The sequence below is a fragment of the Gobio gobio genome (genome assembly GCF_949357685.1).
Source record: "Gobio gobio genome assembly, chromosome: 8".
Lineage (NCBI taxonomy): Eukaryota > Metazoa > Chordata > Actinopteri > Cypriniformes > Gobionidae > Gobio > Gobio gobio.
The window spans coordinates 39,091,440-39,108,076 of NC_137114.1; the positions used below are offsets into that span (position 1 = coordinate 39,091,440).

General features: G+C 40.0%; 2 protein-coding genes across 2 annotated transcripts in view; both read left to right on the plus strand.

Annotated features, from left to right (window-relative positions):
- The window catches only part of LOC307130057 (TRPM8 channel-associated factor homolog), a 360,060-nt gene extending 356,822 nt beyond the window's left edge, over window positions 1-3,238 (plus strand). Inside the window, exon 9 of the transcript XR_013816999.1 lies at window positions 2,886-3,238. The gene's annotated coding sequence lies outside the window, so the exon portion shown is untranslated. The remainder of the gene's footprint in view (window positions 1-2,885) is intronic.
- Window positions 1-16,637, plus strand: part of nectin3a (nectin cell adhesion molecule 3a) — a 47,080-nt gene that overhangs the window by 16,718 nt on the left and 13,725 nt on the right. The window contains exon 2 of the mRNA XM_079822923.1: window positions 12,021-12,368. Coding sequence (XP_079679049.1) covers window positions 12,021-12,368 — 348 coding nt within the window. The remainder of the gene's footprint in view (window positions 1-12,020; window positions 12,369-16,637) is intronic.

The window sequence follows — 16,637 nt, forward strand, 5'->3', positions numbered from 1 at the left end:
ATAGTCTTTTGTTTCATTATTTCTGTCGTTTTACAGGTTTACAGCAAATGCAATGAACACAAATTTGCCTCGCTGGCCTTGATTCAGGTATCTGAGGCTGAGGCCATCTGTTCATCTCTACTGAAAGAGCAAGAGAAAAATGAAAATTCTGTCATTAAATACTCTCATGTCATAAGACTTTCGTTCATCTTCGGAACACAAAAAAAGATCTTTTGATGAAATCTGAGACTTTTCTGTCCCTCCATTGACCGCTATGCACCTACCACTTTGACACTTTAAAAAGTTTATAAAGAGATCGTAAAACTAATCCATATAAATTGAGCAGTTTAGCCCAAATTTAGCACACATTTTCTGAAGAGACTGGATCGCTTTATATAATGAACAATAATAATAATAAACAATAATACACAAACATTCATCAACTCACACATCAGAAATGGTAAACAAGGTCAAGCATGTTCACTTGACGTGTGAGAACCAATGAGGTTCATTCTCGTGTTAAGCAGCACGTTTGAGCTTCCTCAAGAACCAATGAGGTTCATTCTCATGTTACGCAGCACGTTTGAGCTTCTGCAAGAACCAATGAGGTTCATTCTCGTGTTACGCAACACGTTTGAGCTTCCTCAAGAACCAATGAGGTTCATTCTCGTGTTACGCAGCACGTTTGAGCTTCTGCAAGAACCAATGAGGTTCATTCTCGTGTTACGCAGCACGTTTGAGCTTCTGCAAGAACCAATGAGGTTCATTCTCTTGTTACCTACACGTTTGAGCTTCTGCAAGAACCAATGAGGTTCATTCTCGTGTTATGCAGCACGTTTGAGCTTCCTCAAGAACCAATGAGGTTCATTCTCGTGTTACGCAACACGTTTGAGCTTCCTCAAGAACCAATGAGGTTCATTCTCGTGTTACGCAGCACGTTTGAGCTTCTGCAAGAACCAATGAGGTTCATTCTCGTGTTACGCAGCACGTTTGAGCTTCTGCAAGAACCAATGAGGTTCATTCTCGTGTTACGCAGCACGTTTGAGCTTCTGCAAGAACCAATGAGGTTCATTCTCGTGTTATGCAGCACGTTTGAGCTTCTGCAAGAACCAATGAGGTTCATTCTCATGTTTCGCAGCACGCTTGAGCTTCCGCAGGAACCAATGGGGTTTTGTTCCTGCGTATCAAGCAGGCTCAGTTGAGCTTCTGTTTACCATATCTGATGTGTGTGTTGATGAATGTTTAAATATGAATAAATTCTATTTGTTGATCATATAAAGTGATGGAGTCTCTTCAGAAAATTTGGCCTAAACCGTTCAATTCATATGGATTAGTTTTACGATCTCTTTATTAACTTTTTGAAGAGTCAAAGTGTTAGTTGTGTAGTTGTCAACGGAGGGACAGAAAGCTCTCAGATTTCATTAAAAGATCTTCATTTGTGTTTTGAAGATGAATAAAAGTCTTAAGGGTTTGGAACGACATAGTGTGAGTAATTAATGACAGAATTTTTCATAATTTTTCAACTATCGACAGCCTCTGTGGCCAGAAAATAATAGAAAAGTGAATATAGTCTACAGTTACAGTTATTATATACTGTAGTTATTATAATTAATTGCCATTGTTATTGTCGATAGAGCCTAATCTGGAATATTTCTTTAATTCTGGTTTAATCAGGGTGGTTTGGGGCAGAATTCAAATACACTCTTTTCCGGAGATTCTAGACGGGCCAAGATAGAACATGTGCCATTTGTGGATGTCCAAACTGTGCAGCATACCACGCATTTCATCACGGTGGTGTGTATAGGATTTTGGAGTTGTTTTCGCAGCCGACTGCGGGCCGATATTTTTGTCGGTGTGTGTTCGTTATCCTCCCTGATGAGCACCATTGGATGTGTTTGTAGAATGTATGTGTGTACGTGACAGGGCAGGGTTGCGAGGTCAGTGGTGGGTTGGCTGGTAGACAGGTGACAGCTGCTCCCACAGCTCAGACTGCAGTGAAGTGGAGACAGCACAGACGGTGTGTTGTTCTGCCCTAAACACAACAAACACGCACAGGGCAACCATTAACATAAAACATAAATAACAGGCCAAACCTTTACATATGAAATGCCAATTGACTCTGATTTTCCAATGATAAAGTAATTCAAATATATTCAGTTAGTAGCATGATTATCAGGTTTGAAAGCATGATTATCAGGTTGTACACATTCATGCAGCCCGAGTGCTGTTGTCATTGATGCAAAAAGTTACCAAGAGTAAGAATTATGTTGCCATGCTTCCTAAGAACTTTAAATCCCCTTCCTCTTACCTGAGTTTTGATGTGGCAGCCTGACATCAAAAGTTAGACCACATCTGAAGTTTGCCTGATCTAAAGTTTTGTTGATAGTTGAGCAAAATGTTAAGCCCCATTCATTATAACTGCTCATTATAACTCTTGGTAAAACTGCTTTACTGAACAGCCTCCGTTTCAGTTGAATCCCACTTCACATACACTTTTTTTCATTTTGTAGAATGGGTTTGGCATTTAAATAGCTGGAAACCTTGTAGCCGTGAACAAGACGATGGTTTTGACCCAATATATTTCCTCTTCATTACCATTTGTCACTGTGTGTCTATATTTGTTCTGAAACACTGCTACGTATTGGAAGGTCCCTCCTTGTCCAACATAATATTCAGGAACCCCTATATGGGTATAGATAAAGATATCTATTTTATGTCTGCTGTAATTATGATAAATCTGCTTGTTTTTTTGAAGAATTTTAACAGAAACTGGCAGTATTAATGTAATCAAATAATTCATTTCGTGACTCAAGCTATTAATTTTAGATTCGATTTTTAAATATATTAATAAACGTATTTATATTTGGGGAGTTTTTCTAGAATTTAATAAGTAATTTATTTTATAGTATATTATTTTAATATATTAATTAGAGGTGTAATTGTTCAAATTACTCACAGGTTGGTTTGTATCACAGTTTTAGGGTCACTGTTTCGGTACGGTTCGGTATTTGATATTTTCAGGGAAAAAAGGACTACTGTCAAATAAAAAATTAAGTAAAATAAGAACAAAATCAAATTAAAAGCAATAGCACAAATAAATACAATAGATGAAATATATAAATATAATAAACCATGCTTTTCAGGTAGGTCTAACTGTAGTTTTCAGGTACAGAAATTGAAAATAGTAATCAAATGTAAAATAACACTGCATATAATCTTCACTGTATAAATTAAATAAAGATGAATCCTTATTAAACTTGTAAACTTTAAAAATGTATTCAGTCAAGCGCAATGAGTGATTACTTGTCAGCAGAAGAAATAGTTTGCTGTCACTTTAAGACAATGCACGGATCCAATAAACTGATACTGTACACACTACACATGCGTTGTCTTTCTTGATGTTTACGCTCACTTAAGACAAAGCTGACTATGTTTGCTAGAATATTGGCACGGCTTAAAAAAACACGAGCAAATGATGAACTTTTATGAAGATGCAGAAAGGACCCGGAACTGTCATTGTCCAGAGCGTCATTCACGTTGGTCCCGGGCCATTGGTCAGTCCTTATTGTCGAGCCCTACCCAGCACTGAATTAGCACTGGATGCCTGTTTAAACACAGAAGGCAATGTGTGCTGTTTTTGTCTCATCTGCACTTGTGAGCTATCAGCACCCAGGGGTGATGGACGGCGAAAATGATATGACACTTGCATTGAACAAAGTTTACAAAGAGTGACTGTTTTGTCCACGCTTTGTGACCATCGCTTTTAAAACATTGGGAAGCCAGAATGTTCCCAGACAGGAGGTTTGTATGATGCAGTCAGTGGCTCTATCAGCAGCTTGTCTCCTTTGCTTGCCATACTGAACTGCAACACACCAACACGTGTGGAACTGTAATGTCAGCAACAGATTTGCATACTAACAGTTGATTAGACAGCGAGTGTATCCATCGACAGAAATATACATTAGTGGAACTATTTCTGTCTGTTTTCCACTTTATTTTTTTCCACACACCATTATTATAGATACATCAGATTTGAGATTAACCGTGGTACAAATGCGTGTACGGTACGGTTCATTTTTTTCCCGAGAACCGTTACACCCCGTGTACTCTTAAGTCATCTTGCGGCTCCCTTGGCAGTTTGCTGTAGCTTCCTGGTTAAGAATCACTGCCTTATTGTTGGCTAATTTATTTAGTGTTTTATTAGTAGTAGTAATAGTAGTAGAAGTATGGTGCTTTAAAATGCACACAGTCAATTGTAAGAAAATGAACAATAGTTTTGTTATAGTCTATTTATTTGTTGAATTCATGTCAATGGGCTGTGTGTGCATTTAGTCTGTTCTGTTTTTTTAAATGTTGTTCTTTATAGACATACAAACATCTGTGGCAGTTTTGTCTCACCTTGCTGTTTTTTTTTGTCTGCATCTTGCGCCAATAGCATTGCATTTTTCTGTCTCAAGTCCCCTATAATCTGCTATATTCTGTTTAGGAGTTTTTTAACAAAAGACATGTCATATGTGAAATTTCCTTACCCTATTTATATATGGCTTCATGAATAACGTTTTAATACATGTAGCTGTGTAGTTTTCCACATCCCTGGGACTTTATACAATAATCGAGTGTTCATTGGAACTTAGAGCTACACTATGTAACGTTTGGCACTTTAGCGGTTAATACACAAAACCACAAAGCTTGCGGAAGAATATTGTAGCCAGAACTACTTCTCTTTGTTTATGTAAATGACGAGTCAACAAGTAAAGGTACAAGTAGTGTACCTTTTAAAGGGATAGTTCACAAAAAATATAATTTACTCTCTCTCATTTGGTTCCAAACCTGTATCATTTTCTTTCATCTGCGGAAGACAAATGATGTTGTTGTACATAATGTCCATACAATGAAAGTCAATATTGGACCTCACTGACATTCATTGTATGGACAAATAGTCCACAGAAGAAAGTCAAACGGGTTATGACTGAAATGAGAGTGAGTTTTTCATTTTTAGGTGAACAATTCCTTTAACAGAACAGTCCTCTTGGGTCGTAGTGGTGCACCCTGCTCTCTGTTTGCTGATTGACGTAAATGACTCTTTAACGATCTCAGTGTGAATTGAAATGGGTGATCCTCTGGTCTCAGCAAATTTGATATTCAAGCAGTCTGCCAGATTGCAGTATACTCTGTCTCTCTCACATACCCACACATACACACACACACCCTCCTCTCTGTCTTTGTGTGTGTGGTGGTATTCTTGCAATTACAGGGTGGGTAGGGGAACAGGCAGAGGGAAAGCCTGCACCCATACAGGCAAGATATAATAGCAGAGGTTTACCACTAGTATGCAGCTGCCAAGTTTTCAAAATATCAGCCACTATTTAGTGCCTCCATAGACCCACTTTTTATGATATGGTCTCGTATACCCATTCTATGTATTTTAAATAGTACGGGTTTTACCTTGTGTTTTGATGGTATGAATAGTTCTTAGCGCAGTCATTTGTACAAGCAGCATTAACTGCCGTAAGAGGAAAGCTTAGTGTCTCGATTAACAATTTTTCCATCTGAAATGCAGCAATTTGTGGGCTTTAATGACTGAGGAGATTTTTATTTTCACTGCTCTGTGTTTCTCTCAGAATATGTTTTGCACAGCTCCCATTCTGTAACCTATAATTTTTTCTGTTTTCCAGTGATCTTCATGGAAACGTGTTCATTTGTTTTGTTTTCAGAACACCATGATTTCTTGCATGGGGCTGAGCTTCAGTGTGCTGTTGTTTACTAACCAAAATTGACCGTTAAGTACGCCCAAAATTTCATCATTTACTGACCCTTATATTGTTTCAACCCTGCATGACTTTCTCTCTTCTGTGGAACACAAAAGATCCAATGTTATTTTAACACCATTGGCTTTCATTCTTCAAATTATCAAATAATGGTGGCATAATGCATAGCGTTGCTCACCTCATTTTTTTATTTTGGTTTTTGAACCTTGGTTTTGTTTTCAAAGCGTCAGCACTAGGGGTGTAACAATATATCGTGTCACAATATTTTGTAATAACAAAATGCAACAATATGTATCGTGGATAGTGACAATATTGTGTATAGTTCACACACAAGGAAAAAAATCAAGTTTACAGAGTTTCAAGGTGATGATACATGGGGCAACTTTTTTGAGCAATGTTGCTGGGCAATGTTACAAAGCAATGTTGCTTGGCCACTTTCCCATTGGGAATGGGCAACAAATTTCTATCTGGATACTTTAGATCGGTCATGGGCCCTGTGTCTTACCTGGTTGCCGGTTGACGGCAACATTGCCTAGTAACATTGCTCAAAAAGTTGCCCTGTGTATCATCACCATTAGTGTCAGTACTACATAACTACTATATATAATGTTGAATATATAGCCAAATGTCTAATGTTACCAGTAAAAAGTGACCTACATTTTTAAAAATATATCTAGTCAGTGACCGATTGCAAGCATATCCATCTAAATAATTCTGTATTTTCAGCTTCAGAAAAATTAATATTTTATTCTGGTGTCACCATTGCATTGGGAGTGCATTGGGTTACCAGCACCAAGTCCCAGCATATTCGTTCCACCCCCATTGTAATTTTTTGTTAACCTTTTACCATATGTCTTGGTGTATCGCAATAACATCGTATCGTGAGTTCAGTATTGTGATATGTATCGAATCGTGACATGAGGGTATCATTACACGCCTAGTCAGCACATAAAAGCACGTCTACAAGCCACAAATGTACTGCAAATGTTCTACACAATACGGGAATCCAGTAGAAACGAGATGGTATACATTCTCTCTGCTTACAGTGTATCAGTCATGCTTGTCAGGAAAGTGAGTGAGAACACACAAACACACAGTTTTATCTAATCAGACGTCATCAATAGCGGTTCCCTTACGCGATTTAGTACGATTGCGTTCATCCCTGATGGACTCCTCTTCCCAAAACCTTTTTTTAATCAATCTCTACCATTGTAATGTTAACTGCCAGCTCATCAGAATATCATGTTTACATGTATCAGCAAATAACTCCAGTGTGTTCAAATAAACATGCAAAGGGCACAGATGCAGATTAAAGAGACCCATTAAAGAGTAAAAGAACTCCCAAATTGGCTGTTGGTGTTTTTCATCTTGTTCCAGCGGCTTTTATTGGGCAAGGTGCTCAGACGGTTAACGGAGAGGACAGTCGGAGCGTCCCGCAGCGTGACGCGGGGGTCTGTATGGTGCTCATTATGAATGTGAAGCACGGGCTGTGTGGCACAGCGCTCCCAGCCTGCTGTAGTTGAGAAGGAAGGCCTCCCGCATGGGGCGTAATTAAGGCTGGGGAAAACACGAGCCCTCATTATCTGCCTTACTGGATCTCCCACTACTGTACTTCAGTTATGACCTTTCAAAGGTTCTCCTGATGGAAGTGATGTCAGCAAGATTAGACCGATGGAACTGTTTAAGTGTATATAACATTTTAAACTGATTCACAGTATAATATAAAAAGGTTTCTGTGAGATGCTTCTAAACTGCTTTTGCATTATGTATACAGCAGTTCTGTCATGACAACTCTCTGAGCGATTGGCAAGGTAATAGATATGGAAATCAACAAATGATTAATTTGGTAATCGATTAATCTAACGATTGTTGGAACGATTAATAGACTAATCGTTGATTATTTCACTGGTTAATCAGTAGGCTTTGATCGATTATTCCACTTTTGCAATTATTTAAAATATTGAGTTCCCTTTCGTTCAGTCACTACGACGTAACGTTAGTGACTAATGAATGGGGGTTTCGCTTAGAAGCCTATCATCTTCGAGCTTTAAGAAAACGCCCTATGGCGTGCCAATGCCATGGGGCATGCGGAATTTGCATACGTAACTCCGCCTCACCGCATGAGTATATAAGGAAGTACGTGGCAATATCGCATTATGTTTCTGCTTTCGGAGCCAAGAGTACCTACCTCTTCACTCCTCACAAGCCTTCTGAGACTCTGACAGCCTCTTCGAGACGAGCGGCTTTCCAGTCAGTGTTGGTGTGACGGCGCGTTCCAGTGGTCGCATACTTCCTGCCTGCTGATCTGCGCAGTGGTCTGCTAGACGGCTGGTGTGTGTTTCCCTGGGCGCTTCGGCATCGACTGCGGGGCTTCCTATCACAAAAAGAGCTTGCGCGTGGCACGTCTTTTTCAAGACGGCTCGCCCGTGCACTTCCGGGTGCGATCGATCTCCGCTGCCGTCTATGGGCGCATTCACTGCTCAGCGTGTTTGGGCTTCAGCACGTTCGGGCAGTGTTTGTGGATGTGTCATGTTTCCATTGCGGGAACTAGGGCTGGGCGATATGGACAAAAAGTCATATCCCGATATATTTAGGCTGAATATCGATATACGATATATATCCCGATATTTTTTTCCGCAAAGTGAAAGCAAATGTTCAGTCAAAGTCAAAGCCAAATATGACGTCATAAGTAGTTTTATTGAAACCGGCTATTTCAGTGAACAGTTGCAAAATCAAATGAATAAATAGTAAACAGGTTTCTTTACCTGATTCATAATTAAATGCTCAGCTGTTCAAATAACAATAAAATGTAAAAAAAAAAAAAAAAAATACTGTATAACAATAGGACAGGAGTACCTTTTTTGAAATCAAAGCTCCATAAGGTGCACATTTAAATAAAAAAAAAAGGCCATCTCTGTCCCCTCGCGTCTTTACGAAGATTGTCGAGGCAGCCCTTGCGCCCCTCCGGCAGCACGGGGTTCGCATCCTGAACTATCTCGACGACTGGCTCATACTGGGCCACTCTCGGGAGCAGGTTTGCGGACACAGAGATCGGGTGCTCCAACACCTAGCCCGTCTGGGCCTTCGGGTCAACTGGGAGAAGAGCAAATTCTGCCCAGCGCAGAGGATCTCTTTTCTCGCTATGGACATCGGCTCGGTCGCCATGTGCGCGCAGCTTTCGAGCGAGCGCGCGCAGTCTCTGCTGACTTGCCTCCGTCAAATCGAGAGCAAGAGTGCGGTTCCTCTGAAACTATTTCAGAGGCTAATGGGGCATATGGCATCTGCAGCCGTGGTAACGCCGCTCAGATTGCTACATATGAGACCACTTCAGCATTGGCTTCGCGATCGAGTCCCGAGATGGGCATGGCAGTCTGGCACGCTCCGGGTTCAAGTGACTCGGCCCTGCCTACAGATGCTCACCCCGTGGTCGAACCTCAGTTTTCTTCGGGCAGGTGTAAGGCCCTTAGTACGAGTTTCCAGGCATGTTGTCGTATCGACGGATGCCTCTGCCACGGGCTGGGGTGCCATGTGCAATGGACAAGCAGCCGCGGGCTCCTGGACAGGACCCCAGCGCCTCCTGCATGTCAATTGCCTCGAGTTACTGGCAGTACGGTTCGCCCTGCACCGCTTCCGAGTGTTGCTGAAGGGTTAACATGTGCTTGTCCAGACAGACAACACGGCCGTTAGAACGTACACCAACCATCAGGGCGGTCTACGCTCCCGCCGTATGTCTCAACTCGCCCGCCATCTCGTCCTATGGAGTCAGAAGCGCCTGAGGTCCCTTCGTGCTGTCCATATTCCGGGAGTCCTGAACCACGCAGCCGACGAGCTCTCGCGGTTTCAGCCCCTCCCGGGAGAATGGAGACTCCATCCCCAGACGGTCCAGCTGATTTGGGAACAGTTCGGTGACACACAGGTAGATCTGTTTGCGACAGATGTGACAAAATTTTAAATGTTTTTAAAAATTGAGACTTTGTTTTCTATCAAAAGTAACCTTCTCTGTCTTATCTGTCCGCATGTTGTCTGTGTCCTCTTTGCTCTGCAATGTATATTTCACTGCGTGAGAAAATGGACGTGTGGCGTGAGAACAGTGTCGATTGCGTGATTTGAATAAGTGAGAGTTGGTGGCCCTGCATGACAGCATTTTTTTTTGTAGTTATGTTAACCTTTCCCACATTTTACACTCCGAAGCGTTGTCTTCTTCTATTTTGATTGGATCCGGGAGGGCTGCATTTCAGTACTGCGCTACAACCAGTGATTACTTAGTAACGTGTTACTCTAATCTGACAACTTTTTTCCAGTAACGAGTAATCTAACGCGTTACTATTTCCAAACCAGTAATCAGATTAAAGTAACTTATCCAAGTCACTGTGAGTTACTATTTTAGTCATTTTCCTTAGTAAAAATATATATTTTTGCTTTCTTCTTGCGTCTCGGGGAGAGTATTTATATTAAGTGAAGTCAAGAAAGACTGTCTTATTACATTTTTTATTAAAACATTTTCTTTTTCCAGGAAATATTTTTTCATTTCAACTTAAAATGTCAGGAGATACATTGTTGACGTTACTGTTAAAAATGCACTTCCAATAAAGTGTGTGTTGGCAAAAACGGTTGTCATTTCTATGTTGAGGCGGCAGGGGTGTTGTCGGCAACTGCTGAATGTAACTAATAAAGTAACTTGTAATCTAACTTAGTTACTTTTAAAATCAAGTAATCTGCAAAGTAACAAAGTTACTTTTTAAAGGACTAATCAGTCATCAGATTACTTTTTCAAAGTAACTGTGGCAACACTGGCTACAACGCCCCACTGGTCAGACGGTGTTATTGCAGGCCCCTCAAATAGGTCATATGAAATCAAAAGTATTTGTCAACCATTTTTATTGTCGAAGTTGTCGATAATGTCGACTAATTGTTTCAGCCCTAATGGCAATGTTAATGTATTTGGTCTTGGCAGAATAGATCTGCTACGCTGCTGCTGCTGCAGAGCAAGTACCTAGGCTTGCTACTGCCAATACATTCACAGACATTGCTGTGAGCATGTAAGACATGCTGCTGCTGCTGCACATGTAACATACATGAAATAACCTCCTGTAGCAGATCTATACAGGTGGAGCTGGGGAAGGTAGAGGGTTTCTGAAAGTGCACTGCAGACTGCTTATAGCAAACACTACCAGTATTTGAATGTTGAGCCGCAGCTCATTGGCCGCTGATGCAACAGCAACCAATTAGCTGAGCTATGTGGAACAAATGATTTGATCGCTACCAAATGAGTTAAGGACCCATCAGCCTGCGCCATCTAGAGTTTCATGCCAGAACTGCACTTGTCTGTGTTTTTCCTGGGATTTTCCAATTACTTTTTTTCTCTATCAGCTAGACCAGTGTTACTCATTGCACGGCTTGCGAGTCTCTTGCGGCTCGCCCAGCTTTATATACGGTGAAATGATCATGCAGTCAATACAGATATTTCATAAAAACATTAAAAACAAGCAGGGCTATAACATAACCCATTAAAAATCTAAAGTGTCTGCTCTATTACAAATAATTTAGATTTAAAAAATACCCAAAACAGCAGCATTGCAAGATGGAAATATAGACTAGAAAATATATTTAAACTTGCTCTGCCCTTACATAAATGACTTACTGCGGAGATGCCAGTTTTGACGGTCTTTCCAGCTCTTAACGCTGAATGTGCTCTTATAGATCAACACGTTCTCATGAAATGCGTATCTATAACACGAATTGTATTTATTTTGCGTTTGATACGTCAAAATGACTTTTTATGTGCATATGATTTGCATTCTTGTCAACCCATTGGGGTTACGTGCATATTTAACATTAACCCGCCATAAAGTGCGTATCATATGCACGCAAAAAATATGCGCGTAAAAACCCATTTTGGCGTTTAAATCTAATGTAGAAAAAAATAACAAGGTTAAAGTTTACATTAAAAATATATTATGCATACCCTCTATCTATCTACCTTTGTATTTATTGCATTGCATAAGCTATTGTATGTTCAGGGATGAGAGATTGATAAGCAGACATGCTAGTTATGACTGGATGTAACTTTTGATACGTTTGCGGTAAAAGTGGCTCTCCTATTGTTTTTGTCCTATCAGTGTGGCTCTCATGAAAAAAATAGCGAGGACCACTGAGCTAGACAGTAAATGTTTTGATGCACTGAATCCAAAATCTTAAAAAAGAAAAGAAAAGAGATGGCTACTGTTGGTCTATTTCCTGTATCATTATTCCTGATTATATTTATCTCTCCAGGTGTGTGGGCCAACAAGGTGGTGGTTCCTGAGCAGGTGACTGCAGTGCTGGGGAAAAACGTTACTTTGACCTGTAGGGTGGAGGTCAGCACAGACCTTAGCCTGACCCAGAGTTCCTGGGAACGCCGGCTGCCCTCTGGCACAGTCACTTTAGCCGTCTTCAACCCCCAGTACGGGATCTCCATAGCTGAGGAGTACAGCAAAAAAGTGCACTTCCTCAAACCTTCAATGCAAGATGTATCCATTGTCCTGGAGGCCATGACTTTTGCAGACATTGGGACCTACACTTGTAAAGTGGTCACCTTCCAACTTGGAAACATGCAGGCATCTACAACTGTGGACATTATGGGTAAGTACATATTTGTGCTCTAACAGTTTGTACATTGTATAATTGCATAATACTAGTGAATTCTTTCAGGTGAATCATTTTGTAAAACATCAGAAATCCTCCTGAACCCTATAGCTTGTTGGATCTTACATTTTTATATCTCTTTTTATTGAGGAGGTCCATCCATCCATCCACCCATTGCAGTTTTGTTATAATTCCCCCATTAGCAATAGCAAAGCATAGATACATGCATTTATTTATGCAAGGAACTGCAAAGATTTAACTAACATTCTCAGTTGAAAACAAGACTGGAATTATAGGCAAGTTTGATTTAGTGTTGGAATGGCTTATTTGTGTGTGTTGTAATTATAGAAAAGGGTGGAAAACACCCTTCAAACAGCCCCTTTTCTGCTTGAGTGAAATGAAGTGTTGTCAAACGCTTAAAAGATGACAAAAATATCTGTCATACACTTGCATGATAATACATTCCTTGTTCTATTTTGTATCGCGGGGCGCCGTTTATTTTCTGCTTTCCTGCAAAACATAAAAAACAGAAGCTAATCTTTTCCTTATTGTAAGTGCAAACCAAAAGTTTTAATTTTATCAATCCAGTCTGTAATGGCATAACAGATTCAGACATTAAAGCAAAGCCGTGTTTTTCCATGGCGTTTTCAAAGGAAAAGGAGAAGTTGACTCAAAACCCTAAAACTATAAATGTCACTGGCCAATCAACTGCTTCGAGCTTGTGTGTTTTTGCACACAAGCTTAAAGGCGCCATTCCTATTCCTGTAAATTTAACAGTGGTGAATCATCGCTGGAATTCTCAGTGACCGTGTGAATTTTGACAATAAACTGCATCAGATATGGCACACAAGCTAAGTGGTGTAATTTGTACCCACAATGCATTCTCTTCCTTTTTTTTAACACAATTATTTAGCTTTCACTTGCAATCCATTGTAATGACAGAAATTATTTGAGGAACAGTTTTGGCGACATCCGTGGTCTGCAACCCAAAACAGGAATGTTTCGAGTCAGGATTTATGTAGGCGACGGTGACCCAGCCCTAAATCCTGCCTGGTCTGATGATAAATCAATACCCGGGCCTTCTCCAGGGCCTTCGCCCACCCACAACATGCGCCATCAGATCAGCTGGCTCTTTATTTCTTCTATCAGGAGGGTTGGGTGTGAATGAGTTGCCAAGATGCCCCTGCAAGCTCTGAGTCAGCAGAGCTCCAGCGTGATGCAGATGGCATAGGGTTCAGGTTGGATGAATGCAGGGTGGGTCTGATCTTGGCACTCCGATGTCAGTGCTCAGTGATGCACTATGGTTCCCCCCGCTCAGGTGCCGCAGGGCTATATTTAGCATTAGGGGTCCCTGGGGTTATTTAGATTTCTTGTATACAGGACCGGCCTGTAAACAGAGTAGAACAGGTGTGTGGAGCAGACGGCCTTGCGTGTAGGATTAAGTTGACGTTCCTGGCCCACATGGTAAAACGGTTTCTTAAGAGCACAGCTGTTGCAATTCTCTAGAGAGAGTGATGGAGAAAGGAAAGAGGGAAAAGGACAAATGAAAATAGGATTCATACGTTTTCATTAATAAAGGATATTATGGCTGTGTTCACAACACACTTGACTGTTGGCCAAATCACAAACAGACGATTTTCATTCAGTACAGTACTAGATTTTTACGCGTTAATACTTTTATTCAGCAAGGACATCTTTTTTAACATTTATTAATGACTATTTCAAATAAACGCTGTTCATTTGATTTTTCTATTCATCAAAGAATCCTGAAAGATTATGTGTCAAGGTTACCACAAAAATATTAAGCAGCAGCAACTGTTTTCATCATTGATAATAATAATAAATGTTTCTTAAGCAGCAAATCAGCATATTAGAATGATTTCTGAAGGATCATGTGACACTGAAGACTGGAGTAATGCTGCTGAAAATTCAATATTGTAGTTGTATTTGTTTATTAATATATACAGTAGTTTCATTTTTGTAAGTGAGGATAGCAAAATGAAGTAAACTGTGACATATTACACCCAAATATTCTTAATACAGTGGACTACCAGTAAAATTGATACAAATTTGGGACCAAAATTATTCACACTTTGACCTGACCATGTTTTGATTAAGTGTTTTTTCTTTAATTGCTAATGTGGCCTTTTACACCGCAGACTGAACAAAATTAAGCATTGTTTGATCTATTGATGGATTTGTTCTGACACACAGTTTAACCCTGAGTTCTTGTCATATTTTATCACCATTTTCTAAACTATAGCGAATAAACTGTGATAATGGGAGAAAATGTTTAAGGTGTCTGAATACATTTTGGTTTGACTGTATGTAAAAAATCAGTATATTGCAGTATATAGTTATTATTATGATTATTTTAGGGCATGTCACTGTTATGTTGTCATGGTAATGTTAATCCTGATGCATTTAAATAAGACTATAAGTTATAATTTAATGTAATAATACAATATGAAATCCCATTGAGTATCATAAAAACATAGCAGGGTAAGCCTGTGTGTTGCTAGACCAGTTATATGTGCCACATGTATAAGGTCCTGTGAACATCCTCAAAATAAAAAAGCTGAATTTGAGCAGAAAATCGAAATTGGACACTGGCTTGTAGTGTGAATGCAGCCTTTGAGGTGAGTGGTCTAATGTCATTTAAGAAATAAAAACAGTTGAAATTGAGTCAGTTGTTTTAATTCAACAAGTGTGGGGTTTTATTACTCAGAGCAGCAAAACATTTCACAATGATTGATTCAGCTGTAATACACAATGCATCTTTTCTTTTGTTCTCTGTAAATCCATGTAGACTCTCTCAGTAATATTAAGACACTAATATGCCACTTTTCTGTGGAGACAGAAGCCACTCAGATGCACTCAGGGATGTTGTGCTACTCCTACCTCAGCACTCAGTAATTTCAGATCATCCATTTTTAATGCGAATTTGTGGGTTTGGGGTAATCAATCAATTCTGAGAGTACAAAGGCGTCCATCCTTTACATGACTTCTTTTTTCCCCCTCTTTATTTATTCATCTTGTTGTATATCATTGCAGGTTCAATATCAGTAACACATTTTGTACAGTTCTTCCTGACCCTTCCATATTTTTATTTATTTTTTGTTTTCTTGATGGATGTGCATTTAGAGTAATCTTGTAGTCAAGTACTGTAATGCATAATACAAATTGATTACTTACTATTATTTAAATAGAATTCTTACTTAATATTTAATTTTTACATGGTACCATTCAAAAGTTTAGGGTTGGTAAGATTTATTTATAATGTCTATGTTCACCAAGGCTGCATTTATTTGATCAAAAGTAGAATAAAAACAGTAATATTGTGAAATTAATACAATTTAAAATAACGTTTTTTATTATATTATTATTTTAATATACACTATATTGCCAAAAGTTTTGTGACGCCTTTATATGAAATTTAATGGCGTCCCATTCTTAATCCGTAGGTTTTAATATGGAGTTGGCCCACCCTTTGCAGCTCTAACAGCTTCAACTCTTCTGGGAAGGCTTGCCACAAGGTTTAGGAGTGTGTTTATGGGAATTTTTGACTGTTCTTCTAGAAGCGCAATTGTGAGGTCAGGCACTGATGTTGGATGAGAAGGCCAAGCGGCCCAACCCCAAAAAACAACCCCACACCATAATCCCCCCCATCCACCAAACTTTACACTTGACACATTGCGGTCAGGCAAGTACCGTTCTCCTGGCAATTGCAAAACCCAGACTCGTCCATTGGATTGCCAGACAGAGAAGCGTGATTTGTCACTCCAGAGAACACATCTCCACTGCTCTAGAATCCAGTGGCGGCGTACTTTACACCACTGCATCCAACGCTTTACATTACACTTGGTGATGTAAGGCTTGGATGCGGCTGCTCGGCCATGGAAACCCATTCCATGAAGCTCTCTACGCACTGTTCTAGAGCTAATCTGAAGGCCACACAAAGTTTGGAGGTCTGTAGCTATTGACTGAAAGTTGACGAATTCTGCACACTGTGCGCCTAAGCATGCGCTGACCCCGCTCTGTGATTTCACATGGCTAACCACTTTGTGGCTGAGTTGCTGTTGTTCCCAATTGCCTCCACTTTGTTATAATACCACTAACATTTGACCGTGGAACATTTAGTAGTGAGGAAATTTTCACGACTGGACTTATTGCACAGGTGGCTACCTATCACGGTACCACGCTTGAATTCACTGAGCGACCCATTGTTTCACAAATGTTTGTAGAAGCGTCTGCATGGCTAGGTGC